General features: G+C 46.5%; 1 protein-coding gene across 1 annotated transcript; it reads left to right on the forward strand.

The window, feature by feature from the left end:
* The first annotated feature begins 1,373 nt into the window (after positions 1-1,373).
* TXNDC15 (thioredoxin domain containing 15) lies at positions 1,374-13,640 on the forward strand. The gene is made up of 5 exons (XM_012762202.2): positions 1,374-1,638; positions 5,117-5,574; positions 8,302-8,465; positions 10,309-10,439; positions 12,902-13,640. The coding sequence occupies exons 1-5, from the start codon at positions 1,572-1,574 to the stop codon at positions 13,096-13,098; spliced, it is 1,017 nt and encodes a 338-aa protein (XP_012617656.2). The 5' UTR covers positions 1,374-1,571; the 3' UTR covers positions 13,099-13,640.
* Positions 13,641-14,412: the final 772 nt, after the last annotated feature.

Below are 14,412 nucleotides of genomic sequence, written 5' to 3' on the forward strand. Positions count from 1 at the left end.
CCCAGCTACTTGGGAGGCTCAGACAGGAGGATCGCTTGAGCCCAGGAGTTTGAGGTTGCTGTCAGCTAGGCTGATGTCATGGCACTCTAGCTCAGGGAACAGAGCAAGACACTGTCTCAAAAAAGAAAAAAAAAAAATCATCCATGGGGTCAAATTAATGATCTTTCTGGTCTAACATTCTTTCTTTGATGGACACAGGATACAGTTACTCCACTAGAATTGTATGAATCAGTTAACAATGGCTACCACTTTGAAGTGCTTACTGTGCTCATCACTTTACATTTCATTTAATCCCTGACTCTATATAATTTCATCCTCATTTTACAGATAAAGAAACTGAACTTAAAGAAAGGTTACATAACCTGCTGCCCCTATACTATGGTAAGTAGTGGAGCTGGGATTCACCACATGACCAAACAGCCCAGATTCCCCTTAACATTGCTATGTTAACCAATAGATTGGTGTAAAGATCTTTGAAATTTTTCTATTTCTATTTTTTTCAACTTCATAGTAAATTTGAAAGCCACTGTGCACTAATTAATACTGCACTGATGTGGCTGCTCAAAACTTGCTCTCTTCGATTTTTAGGAGGCCCTCCCTGCCAAAACACCCTCATTGCTGACAAAATGGGGTCATCCTCTCTATTCCCTCCAAGAATTGTCTCTTAGATCCCCACCTCTGTGCCCTCGCTTGGGAATGCAGAGTCCTGTTCCTCAGTGGCACACTTCCCCTCCCCATCTATGCCCTCTTCATTCTAAGCCCTTCCTTAGCTTTATGCTCGGGTGGCTCCAGCTCCATCATGACCCAGAGCCCATGCTCACCGCCCCTGCCCTGGGTGGGTGGGTTTGAGGAGGAAGAATGCCTGGGTGGTGAATTGGTTGAAACCAACCAATACCTCTTCCCCTGGGTAGACAGGTAGGGTTAGGGCTGCCAGATCCGGCAAATAAAATTATAGGATGCTCAGTTATAAAGCATGTCCCTTATGGTAAAAATTATTGTTTATGGGAAATTCAAATTTAACTGGGTATCCGGTATTCTCTCTGGCAACTCCAGGTAAGGCAGCGTGGGAAACGGAAGGGATTCTAACAGTTACAGCCTCCGAGGGTTCTGCACCTCAGTGGGGCACTTGAGGGAGGCTTCTGGGCCTTTCTGCCCTGGGAGTGAAGCATGGAAACGCTCCCCGGGCGGGCGCTGTGCTCCAAGCAGCCGGGCCCGACTTGTGCGGGAACAAAGGAGGCCACGGGCCTCGGCTGGAGCACCGCTCTGTATTTCAATTAGGGTCCGGAGAGTTCCAAACGACTCGGAAGGCCGGGTGCTGGCCTCCCGGCGGGGTCTCGAGGCCGGCGGCGCAGGCCCCAGGCCAGAGGCCATCCGCCCGACTCCAACATGGCGCTCGCGGCGGCTGCCAGGCGCCAAGATGGCGGCGCGGGCCCGCGCCCGCGCTCCCGGCCTCTCCTCCCCCAGCCTTCCTCTGTGGTAGGGAGCGCGACGCTCCTCGCCGAGCGCCCGTTGCCAGTCCACCTGGGTGGTGGTCCCGGCCGCCGGTCGCCGGCCGCCGGCCGCCCCGCGCCATGCGGCTTCTCGGTTGGTGGCAGTTACTGCTGTGGGCGCTGGCGCTTCTCGCCCGCGGCGTAGAGGGTGAGTGCGGGCCGGGCAGGGCCGGGGCGGCGGGCGTGAGGTGACCGGGCAAGGTGGGGGTCCGCGAGGGCCGGCGACGCGCGCCTCTCCGCTTCCTGGCGCGCTCCCGGCGCCGGTCCCCGGCCGCTTCTTCCTCAGGTGCGCTGGTCGCCGGAGGGGCTCGGCCAGGCGGGCGGCCGCGCTCAGGCCCCTTCAGCCGGCGTCTGCCAGCAGCAGGGCCCCTGTGGTAAGAGGCATACCCTCTGTGATGAGCTCGTTGTTACTGATAATCATAACGGGGGCGGGCGCGGTGGCTCAGGCCGGTAACCCTAGCACTCTGGGCGGCCGAGGAGGCGGGCGGATCACTCAAGTCAGGAGTTCGAAACCAGCCTGAGCAAGAGCGAGACCCCCGTCTCTACTAAGAAAATAGAAAGATATTAATTGGCCAACTAAAAACATATAGAAAAAATAAATAATAGTCATAATAGCTGACATTTCCAGTGGCCTTATCAGAGCCAGGAACTGTACGTAGTGCTTTTACATCATCATCTCGATTAACCGCCACCAACCCTGCAAGGTCGGGGTTCCCATGAGCGGTTCCGTTTCTCAAAGGAAGATGCTGAGACTCGGAGAGGCCGCGCCAGCTGCCTTAGTTTGCGCTTCTGGCGCGTGGCCGAGCTGGGCTCTCTGACTCTGAAGCCCTCGCTGGAGCCCGCCCTGCTGGACCGCTTTCTTAAGGAGGCCACCCTTGCTCAGACGCCTGCGCGAAGGACATACAGGAGAACCCAGGAGACTGCGGGGCAGCCCCCAGCTCGCCAGGGCCTGCTCTCAGGGACTCCTTCTAGTGGGGAAGCCGGTGCCCAGGAGGCCTTACTCTCTCGGCTCCTTCACCCCAGTCCTCACGGCCCTGCTACAGTCCACGCTCTGTGGCCTTGCTTGTCACTGGGACCTTGGCAGGAATAGGCAGGTCTTGGCTTTTCCTGGGGTGTCTTGGAAGTGGGCAGGGCAGTAGACTCTTGCTGAGCAAGGGGAGGAATAGTAGCACAAGTAAAGGGGCACAATGAAAGCACTCACTGCCAGGCACTGTGCCCGGTGCTGTAGGAGCAGCATGTTATTTAATCCTTAAATGCTTATTCAGCAGATGGTATTGTTCCCCCCAGGGTGTTACTCTGTCACTCAGGCTGGAGTGCAGTGGCAGAGCAGGATCATAGCGCACTAGGGCCTTAAACTCCTGGGCTCAAGCAATCCTCCTGCCTTAGCCTCCTGAGTAGCTGGGACTACAGGTGCCTGGCGCCACACCTGGCTAGGTTTTTTGTAGAGATGAGGTCTTGCTATGTTGCCCAAGCAGGTATCGAACTCCTGGCCTCCAGCGATCCTCCACCTTGGCCTCCCAAAGCTGTTCCTGTTTTATAGATGAGTAAACTGAGACTAAGAGCCAGTAAGGCCTTTGCCAAGGTCATACAGCCAGAAGTCTGGGAGCCCTGATTGAAGCATTCTGCTTGACTTCCAGCCACACCTCTGTATTCCCACTGCTCTTCTCCACCGGCCTCACTGGGATGATGGCATGTGCTGGATGTCATTCCCCAGGTTCTCCACCCTGTGTGGAGTAAATACCAGCTGTCCTGTCTTCTGGTTTCCTTTTGGTTGGAATGAGTCGAGAGTGAGATCAGGATATAATACAGGCTTGCTGTGTCCCCCTGGTGAAAGGTGATGACTTCTAGAAACTGCCTCTGTGTTGCCCTTGTGTTTCCAGGTTCTGTGGCTGCTTCTGCCTCTGGACCCTTAAGGTCTGTGAGTGGCAACCGGCTGCCCCCTGCTATTACTGGCCATGGAGAGCCTTACCATCGCCCTTAACTTCTCCACGCCTAGCCCACACATTGGTGGCCGCTTTATTAAACTCTCCCGAGGCCGGGCGCGGTGGCTCACACCTGTAATCCTAGCACTCTGGGAGGCCGAGGCGGGAAGGTGGCTCGAGGTCAGGAGTTCGAAACCAGCCTGAGCAAGAGCGAGACCCCATCTCTACTATAAATAGAAAGAAATTAATTTGCCAACTAATATATATAGAAAAAATGAGCTGGGCATGGTGATGCATGCCTAAAGTCCCAGCTACTCGGGAGGCTGAGGCAGGAGGATCGCTTGAGCCCAGGAGTTTGAGGTTGCTGTGAGCTAGGCTGACGCCACGGCACTCATTCTAGCCTGGGCAACAAAGTGAGACTCTGTCTCAAAAAAACAAAACAAAACAAAACAAAACAAAAACAAAACTGTCTGGAAATTGCCCAAGTTAAATGTGCTGCCTCTTGGCAGAAGCCCGGCCGATTCACAGGATTTAATCGTACAGCCGGTGTGAGCCCGCCTTGCAGTCAGGGTCACGTGCCTGCCAGTCTTGAGGATAACATCAGCCAGGGGGTGGATCGTTGGTCATCTTGGGGCACCAGCCCTTTCTCTGTGTTGTCGTCACAGAAGCGTTTGACCTTCTGCCAGAGTCTCACCTTGCTGCCCAAGCCCCACACTCTGCCCTGTCTAGCCCTACCTTGTCACTTCTCCCGCCTTACCTCAGGCTCAGCATGCCCCCGGTGTGGTGGCAGGGAGGGGAAGGCCCACTGTGGAGCTGCAGCCAGAGACTGTGCTCTGAGGCCTGGCCCTGCTGCTTGCCCGCTGTGTGCCACTGGGCACCTCGGTGAGCCTCTCTGTGCCTCAGCGTGGTCATCTGTTAAGTGGGCTTGACCACCCTTGTCTTGCCCATGTCGCAGAGCTCTTACAATGTGTGCAAAGAAGATTTGCCTGAGTAGAATCTTGCATAAAACCATTATTATTTTTCTTTGGTATTCTTTTTTTTTTGAGACAGAGTCTCACTCTGTTGCCCGGGCTAGAGTGCTGTGGTGTCAGCCTAGCTCACAGCAACCTCCAATTCCTGGGCTCGAGCTATCCTCCTGCCTCAGCCTCCCGAGTAGCTGGGACTATAGGCATGCGCCACCATGCCCGGCTACTTTTTTCTATATATATTTTTAGTTGTCCAGTTAATTTCTATTTTTTTTTTTAGTAGAGTCGGGGCCTCTCTCTTGCTCAGGCTGGTTTTGAACTCCTGACCTCGAGCGATCTGCTGCCTCGGCCTCCCAGAGTGCTGGGATTACAGGCGTGAGCCACCGCGCCCGGCCTTTCTTCGGTATTCTTACCAAACGAAAATGTTGCAGTGATTTTATTATATTTTCTTTATTGGCTGTCCGCACTGGAATGTTTCTGGCTATAACCCACACGGCAAGTGGCAGGTGTCGGGCGGAGCTATGCAGATATTTGTCCCTTCATTTATTTGGTACTCATGAATCTCGTGCCCCCTGTAAGCCCTTTCTTCTGGCCTGGAGAGTGGTGGGTGGCTTCGTGGGCAGGACGACTGTTCTCTCCAGAGAGGAAAATTTCACATCCGAGGGGAGCCGTCCTTCTCCGGGGGTGGGGGGTTCGTCGCTGCCGAAGTCGACCGTGACCGAGTGCCCACGTGTTTCAGTCGCAGAGGAAGGCGGTCGCCCGCGGGCCGAGGAGCAGCCCGCGCACCCCCTGCAGGCGGGCGCCGCGCACCTGGGCGAGGAGGAGCCCCCGCGCGGCCAGGTGGGCGCGGACGCGGCGGGCGACCGCGTGGTGATGCTGTCTGTGGTCCCCGGGGACGCCGAGGAGAAGCCGAGCGCGGAGCCCGGCGGCGGCGGCGACACCTGTGGCGCGGGAGGCGAGGAGGACTCGAGGTGCCACCTCCGCGAAAACCTCTTCTCCCTGACCGGTGGCGCCGGCGCCGCCTTCCCCGACCGGGAGGACGAGGACGACCCCGAGCCGGAGGTGGCGGAGTCCGACCCGGCCCCGGCCGAGGACGCCAACAGCACCGACAGCCTGAAATCCCCCAAGGTGAACTGTGAGGAGAGGAATGTGACGGGCCTGGAGAATTTCACTCTGAAAATTTTAAATATGTCACAGGTAAGGGAAAAAGTTATGTAGAGTACTTTTTCCTCATCTTTAGCACATGCATTTTTATGGTTTGAAACCCCGTCAACTTTGAAGCCAGGCATGGTGGCACACACCTGAAGTCCCAGCTCCTCAGGGGTTCGAGGCTGCAGCGACCTGTGGTGACTGCACCTTGGCCAGGGCGACAGAGCGAGACCCTGTCTTAAACAGAGCCGGACTCTTTCAAAACAAAAACAGCAAAAAAACTTTATTGCTAAAAAATGCTACTGGTCATCTGAGCCTTGAGCGAGTGATAATGTTTTGCCGGTAGAGGATCTCGCCTCGCTGTGGCTCGCTGCTGACCGATCGGGGTGGTGGTGGCATTTCCTAAAATAAGACAGCAGTGACGTTTGCCACAGTGGTCGGCTCTTCCTTTCATGAAAGGCTTCTCTGTAGCATGCCATGCTGTTTGGTAGCGTTTTACCACAGTAGAACTTCTTCCAAAGTTGGGAGTCCATATTCTTAAATCCTCTTGCTGCTATGTCAGCCACATTTGTGGAATATTGTCAATCCTTTGTTGTCTTTTTAGCAATGTTCGCAGCATCTTCACCAGGAGTAGATTCTATTTCAAGAAACCCCTTTTTTTTGCTCATCCATAAGAAGCAGCTCCTCATGCATGCGAGGCTTATCGCGAGATTGCAGCACTCGGCACATCTTCAGCTCCACGTAGAATTCCAGTTCTGTCATTATTTCTGCCACATTTGCAGTGCCTTCCTCCACTGAAGTCTTGGAGCCCTCCCAACGCATTCATGAGACTTGGAATCAATTCTTCTAACTATTTATGTTAATATTTTGATTTCCTCCCGTGAATTACAAATACTCCTAATGATATCTAGAAGGGCGAATTCTTTCAAGAAGGTTTTCAATTTACTTCCCCCAGAGCCTTCATAGGAATCACTATCTATGGTAGCCATAGCCTTATGAAATGTATTTCTTAAGTACTAAGACTTGAAAGTCAGAAAGTCTCTTTGATCGACAGGCTGCAGAATTGATGTTGTATTAGCAGGCCTGAAAACAACATTAATCTCCTTGTACATCTCCATTAGATGTCACCTCACGGGTGACCAGGTGCATTGTCCATGAACAGTAACATTTTGAAAGGAATCTTTTTTTCTGAGCAGTAGTTCTCAACAGTGGGCTTAAAATATTCAGCAAACCATACTGTAAAGATGTGCTGTCATCTAGGCTTTGTTGGTCCAGTTCTAGAGTACAGGCAGAACAGATTTTGCATAATTCTTAAGAGCCCTAGGATTTTTGGAATGGTAAGTGACTTAAAGTCACCAGCTACATTAGCCCTGAGAAGAAAGTCAGCCTGTCCTTTGAAGCTTTGAAGCCAGGCATTGACTTTTCTTCTATAGGTATGAAAGTCCTAGATGGCATCTTCCAATATAAGGCTGTTTTGTCTACATTAAAAACCTGTTTTTTAGTGTACCACGTTCATCCATTTACTACCTTAGCTAGATCTGGATAACTTGCTGCAACTTCTCCATCAGCCCTTGCTGCTTTACTTTGTACTTTTATGTTATGGAGATGGTGTCTTTTCTTTTTTTTTTTTTTTTTTTTTTCTTCCTTCCTCCCTTCCCCGAGATGGTGTCTTTTCTTTGCTTAAATCTCATGAAGCAACCTCTGCTAGCTTCCAACTTTTCGTCTGCATCTTCCTTACCTCTCTCAGCTTTCATAGAATTGAATAGAGTTGGGGCCTTGCTGTGGATTAGGCTTTGGTCTAAGGGAATGTTGTAGCTGGTATGATCTTCTATCCAGAGTACTCAGCCTTCCTCCATGTGAGCAATAAGCTGTTTTGCTTTCTTATCATTTGTGTGTCCCCTGGAGTAGCACCTTTAATTTCCTTCAACTTTTCCCTTTGCATTCACAAGTTGGCTACCTGTTTGGCCCAAGAGGCCTAGCTTTTGGCCTGTCTCAGCTTCCAACTTGCGTTTCTCGCTAAGCTTAATCATTTCTAGCTTTTGATTTTAAGTGACAGATGTGTGACTCTTCCTTTCATTTGAACAGTTAGAGCCCACTGTAGGGCTAGTAACTGACCTTATTTCAATATTGTGGTGTCTCAGGGAACAGGGGAGTCTGAGGGGGGGAGAGACACAGGGGAAGGCCGGTCAGTGGAGCTGTAAGGACACACACGTTTATCCATTAAGCTGCCGTCTGACGTGGTCATGGTTTGTGGCACCCTAAAACAGTTACAGTAGTAACATCAAAGATCTCTGATCCCAGATCACCATAACAGTTATGATATAATAATGATGAAAAAGTTGGAACTCTTGTGAGAATTACCCAAACGTGACAGAGACATGAAGTGAGCACATGCTCCAGGGAAAATGGCACCGATAGACCTGACTGAGGCAGGGTTGCCCCTCCCCTTAAATTGGTAAAAAAGGCAATATCTGCAAAGCACAATAGATCGAAGTGCAATCCAACGAGCTATGCCTGTGTTTGAATTGATCAGTTATGAAAAATATTAACATAGCTCTGTAGTAATATTAGGAAAGTGTATAACTTGTCATTTGATACTACTTTTCTGTTGATTCATGGATTCATACGGTTTAAAATCTAAAAGCTGCTTGAAGATGTCCAGTGCAGTCTCCTGCCTCTCCCTGCCCCGCCTGCCAGTCGTTTCTTGCGTGTCCTTTCAGAAGAATGTATTTGTACATTTACTGCTAACTTTAACACTTGTTTCTTCTACCTCAGGACCTCATGGACTTCCTGAACCCGAACGGCAGCGACTGTACTCTAGTGCTGTTTTACACCCCGTGGTGCCGATTCTCTGCCAGCTTGGCCCCTCATTTTAACTCTCTGCCCCGGGCGTTTCCAACGCTTCATTTTTTGGCTCTGGATGCATCTCAGCACAGCAGGTACCTTTGCTCGGTGGGGTTCATGCTCAGCCTTTTGGCCGATGGTTGCAGTTATTTGGAAGTTGTAATTAGTTAAGAAGCAGAGGAGGTGACCATGAACTTTGCAACCAGATTGAAGGATGGGAACCGCAAGAGTAAGGGGTGAGGATTGTCAGACTTTTTGTGTGGTAGGTTTAACGGTGGCAAGGAAGGGGCCAAGGGGCTTTTTAGGGTCCTGGCCAGACTGAATTAGCACAATTGGTATCACAGTAGGGTATTCCTTTGTGACTGTAACCTGCATTTTAGGTCCCCACCCCTGTTCTGTGTCTACTCAGGATTTCTTTCTTTCCTTCTTTTGTTTTCTTTCTCTTTCCTTCCCTCCTTTGTTTTCTCTTACTTACATTTATTCTCGCATGCATGTTCTGTAGTAGACAATAAAGTAATGGATTAATTTAGCTCTTTACAATGACATTTACCCATATTCTTGTTTTATATTTCTTTTATATTGTTCACTGGGCTTTTGTCTTTTTTAAATGTTCAGTAAAATAAGTTACAAAGCACTTGGTTCAGATGTTAGATATTGCCCCTGAGTGCTGTGACTGTGCCTGGGTTGCAAACTGTGGTCCCTTCTCTTCTAAATTCTCCTTAGCAGGTCACAAGGAGGTGAGTAAATCTAGAATGTCTGGAAAATGGTCAAATTGGTGGTAAAATGAAGTTGAGTAAAACCATTGGCTTGTACTCCACTGATTTTTCAGTGTGGGAGTATAACTGCCAGTGTTTACCTGAAACTGTTTATGAAGAAATAAATTGCCCAGCAAATTAACAGTTCTCACATGGGCTTCGGGGAAATGTCTAAGTGGCCAGGTGCAAAGGAACAGACTGATTGGAAAGACAGTTCAGGTCCATGTCTGACTGTGGCTGGGCCCTCCACTGTCCCCAAGCATACGGAGCAGTGTTTGGCTTTGGGTGTCACACCGTCTCTCCCCACTGTCTCTCCCATACACCCCCCATCTCATTTATTCTTTCTTTCCTTCATTTCCTTGTAGTCCCTGGTATGGTGCCTTGATTATGGAGACTGGGGCACTTGTTCTTACTATGTGGGCTGGCACGTGTTTGCCTCATATGTTAATATTTAAGTTACAACATGTTTACACAAAAAGATCCTCATCATCCAATATTACTGTTTTACTAATGGGGGAAACTGAGGCTTGGGGGGGTTAAATCGCCTGCCCAGAGGTCACCCAGCTGGTTCAGGGGCAGAACTGAGGCTTGAAGCCAGTGAGTTGATGTGGGAGCTTATCACCACCGATACCTGTTATGTAAAGGTGTGACAAGCCTACACGGATCATATTGCTTTCGGGCAAGTTGCCCAGCCCGAATCGTGAACTTCCTGGTGTGTTTGTTAGATCATCTATTCCCTTGTGCCAATTCACCAAACTAATCGCATACCATAAGTTGATCTTTTCTGAGGGATGGGGATGGGTATTCTGAAGAGTTGGAAATTTTTTCTATCAAGCAAACTGACATTGTGTGCTTTGTCCATGAATTAGAAGTTTCTGGTGTGACATGTTTTGACAGTTAGGAACTTAAATGGTGGAATAATTGTTATGGGTACATCCATACTATCATAGAAAGTAACTCAGATTGCAGAACAGGAATGCCCCAACCATTCCCTGTAAAGAAAGAGGGCAGAAAAAAACTAAAAAGCCTCAAGTTTGAGTATCAAAGACGCCCCTCCTTAGGTCACATGATACACCAATCTTTTCTCATTTATATATTTCCATCCATTCTGATATGGTAATTGTGTGAGAAAGCCCACTGGTATTAAATTCAGGTTTACAGACTGACTTCTTTCTATTTGTAGCCTTTCCACCAGGTTTGGCACCGTAGCTGTTCCTAACATTTTGCTATTTCAAGGAGCTAAACCAATGGCTAGATTTAACCACACAGATAGAACATTGGAAACACTGAAAATCTTCATTTTCAATCAGACAGGTATGTAGAAATAATATGCTGAGGGTATATGCCTTTTTTGGGTTCTGATCTGCTATAATCCTTATCCTAAGTGAAGGATATTGAGATATAAAACTTCTTTTCTTATGAACTGTTACGATCCTGTTAAAATAAATCCCAATGTCAAGCTTAACATTAATAGGTAGTTTTAATGTTGTAGATACCTTTTTTAAAAAAATAGTTTTATTGAAATATAATTCACATACTATATATTTCACTTGTAGATATCTTTTTATTAATATATATATTTTACACTTAAGTCTAATATTTACACAAAAATATGCATAAATCATTAGAGTGATGAATTTTCACAAAGGGGACCCCCTGGGTAGCCACTACTCAAATGAAGAAACAAACATACCAGCTCCCCTCAGCACTACTGCAACCTGCTCTCCCCAAAGGTAGCCACAATCTTTACTCCTAATGGCATAGACTTGTTACCTGTTTTCAACTTTATATTAGTGGAGACATATAATATTAATAGGTATTCTATTGTGTATGGCATTTTCCATCCAAAATAATCCTTGTGAGATGCATCTGCATGGTTGTATATGGTTGTTTTGTTTAGTTTCATTGCTAATGTTCCATTTACTAATTCATTTGCAGATGCTATTTTAATTTCTTAATATTTGCCAAAACATATGGCCTTATTTTTTACTCTGTAAAAGTTTGAGCTTCGTAAATTGAAGACATTTTCTCCATTGGAAAAGTTCATTCCTCAAAAACTTATTTATGGGGCCGGGCGCGGTGGCTCACGCCTGTAATCCTAGCACTCTGGGAGGCCGAGGCGGGCGGATTGCTCAAGGTCAGGAGTTCAAAACCAACCTGAGCGAGACCCCGTCTCTACCATAAAAATAGAAAGAAATTAATTGGCCAACTAATATATATATATAAAAATCAGCCGGGCATGGTGGCTTGTGCCTGTAGTCCCAGCTACTCGGGAGGCTGAGGCAGGAGGATCACTTGAGCCCAGGAGTTTGAGGTTGCTGTGAGCTAGGCTGACGCCACGGCACTCACTCTAGCCTAGGCAAGAAAGCGAGACTCTGTCTCAAAAAAAAAAAAAAAAACTTATTTATGTATGTATTTATTTAGACAGAGTCTCACTCTGTCACCCAGGCTGGAGTGCAGTGGCATGAACATAGCTCACAGCAACCTCAAATTCCTGGGCTCAAGAGATCCTCCTGTCTCAGCCTCCTGAGTACCTGGGACTACAGGCATGCACCACCACGCCCAGCTAATTTTTTTTTACTATTTTTAGTAGAGACGGGGGTCTCACTCTTGCTCAGGCTGGTCTCAAACTCTTGAGCTCAAGTGATCTTCCTGCCTCAGCCTCCCAGAGTACTAGGATTATAGGTGTGAGCCACCATGCCCAGCTTCCTCAAAAACCTTAATGCCTCACTTATGAACACTCTACTCTTCCTAAAGTACATTTACTGGAAATAAATACAAATTATAACACACATTCCATATATATTTAGTTGCATGTAATCACTTTTATCTGATATTAAAGAGAAAAACAGCTGAGTTAGGTTACAGGAATAAAAGTGGGATATTGCAAGGTGGTTAGTTATTCCAAGTCTTTTTTTTTTTTTGTCTTAGAGACAGAGGCTTGTTCTGTCACCCAAGCTGGAGTGCAGTGCTGCCATCATAGCTCACTACAGTCTTGAACTCTCAGGCTCAAGCCATCCTCCTGTCTCAGTCTCACGAGTAGCTGGGACTACAGGCTTGTGCCACCACACTGGCTAATTTTTCCTATTTTTTGTAGAGAAAAAGTCTCACTATGTGCCCAGGCTGTTCTCTAACTCCTAGCCAGTGATTCTTCTGCCTTGGCCTCCCACAGTGCTGGGATTACAGGAGTGAGCCACACAGTGGCCCTATTTCAAGTCTTATACTGGATCCCTGATTGTCATTTAGATTGATGTGGGAGAGGGAGCATTTTGTTCACTGCTTTAAGAAAACCTAGAACACTAGTGCAGTCTTCCTCAAGGCATCTTTGGTAATCAGTGATCCAAGTGCTGGCTAGTTGTTTTAACAATTCTTTGAATAAATTATTTAAAAAGCATTTTGAATTTAGTATTACTTAACCTTTGAAAACATTCTGTAGACTCTGAAGAGAAGCTTTACTAGTTACTTACTGAACTTTAGCCTCAAAAGAGAACAAAAGACATCTCTTAGACTGCATTGACTAAGAAACCTTTGGTGAGTTCACAGAATTCTAGTGCTTTAGCTTTGAACAGCTGAATGGATTCCTGTCCTTTGATGTGGTGTGGGGAAAGGCAAGTTACAAATTATACTGACAGGCAAGTGAAATCCATCCCAGACATAATAGCAGTGGTGTTTATTTTAGGACTTGATGTCATTTTGCATACCATGTATAATACTTCAGAAAAATCAATGGCGGGTGCTTTTTCTATCTGATTTGAAACAATTGATTTCTCTTTCAGGTATAGAAGCCAAGAAAAATGTGATGGTAACTCAAGCGGACCAAATAGGTCCTCTTCCCAGCACGTTGATAAAAAGTGTGGACTGGTTGCTTGTATTTTCCTTATTCTTTTTAATTAGTTTCATTATGTATGCTACCATTCGGACTGAGAGTATTCGGTGGCTAATTCCAGGACAAGAGCAGGAACATGTGGAATAATGATGGACTGAAAAGAAAAGTTGGAAAGAGGAATTTCTGTCCTTCATTTCAGAAATTAGTGCTACAGCTTCATTTTATCTAGTGAAGTATTGACTTGCAAGTTCACTTAGATTAAAAAAATCATGCATTTGTTGAACTATTACTGAATGCGTCAAAAAATTCTAAACTGGTATTTTAACTAGAATTGCCATAAGCAAATGCAAAAAAATATTCACTAGAATGCCCTGTTCTTATTTTTACTACTTGGACGTTATCCTATACATGAAGAGTAATCCAGTTTGAAATGTGAAGACATTCTGGTGGAATAGTGAGTTAATGATAATATGTTTACTAAGAAGGTGGCAAAAATAGGACTTTTGGGTTATAGTTTTAGAAAACTCGTGATTCCTTATATATGTTTCAGAAGGTTGATTTTTTTTTGTTTGCAATTTCTCTTCCAGAGTCCATAGCAGAAAGTGTTGTTATGGAAAGAGTAACTAGAATTGATTAGTATGACCCTCCAAGTAGCAACTGATGGAAAATAAAAGAGTCAAATACCTTGACATTTGTGATCTCTTCTTTCACTGAAAGAATTTGAAGTAGTTTAATTTGTTTCTGGGTAAGACAAATGTTAGGAAAAAGTAAATGCTATACCTAAAGCTCATTTAATAATATTGTCAGTTCTGTGGTAAAGTGTAAGTTCTAGTCATAGTTACCTAAGCAGCATGCATTAATTGAACCTTAAAATGTTCCTAGCACTATGCTTGGTTTAGTGAGATCCAAAAGTATAAAACACTGTTTTTGCCCACAGGTTGATGCCAGTCTAGTTCAGGACACATTTAGTAAAGAAACAACATTGAAAAGCTCTTTCTAAAAGATCCCTTTAAATTTAGATTTCAGCGAGTTGATTACCTCATGATAAATAACTTTTATACCAGTTGCTTCCAGTGTTGTAGATAAAGTGTTTATTTCATAAGGCACCCTAAATTCTATAGAAATAGAACCTTAGGTGAGTCTCCTTCTCAGAGTATTGAATGGGAGTTTACAACTTTATGTGTCATGTTGAGAACAGCTATGGCTGGGGTGGTCACTAGCAGGAGGGGACTGTGACTCAGAATGGTACCATCATTATTTCCATTGTATAAATGAGCAGACTTAGGCAGAGAGAGGTTAAATAACTTGCCCGGGTTACACAGATGGTAAATTGATGAAGCTGGGATTTAAACCTTCACATGAAGGTTTTTGTGTATTTTCTTAAAATACAAATGTAAGCAAAGCCTCTAGTGAGTCCATCTCTTATAATAACTTACATTTGAGTTATTACTATGTGAGTGC

This window comes from Microcebus murinus, chromosome 21 (genome assembly GCF_040939455.1).
Source record: "Microcebus murinus isolate Inina chromosome 21, M.murinus_Inina_mat1.0, whole genome shotgun sequence".
Lineage (NCBI taxonomy): Eukaryota > Metazoa > Chordata > Mammalia > Primates > Cheirogaleidae > Microcebus > Microcebus murinus.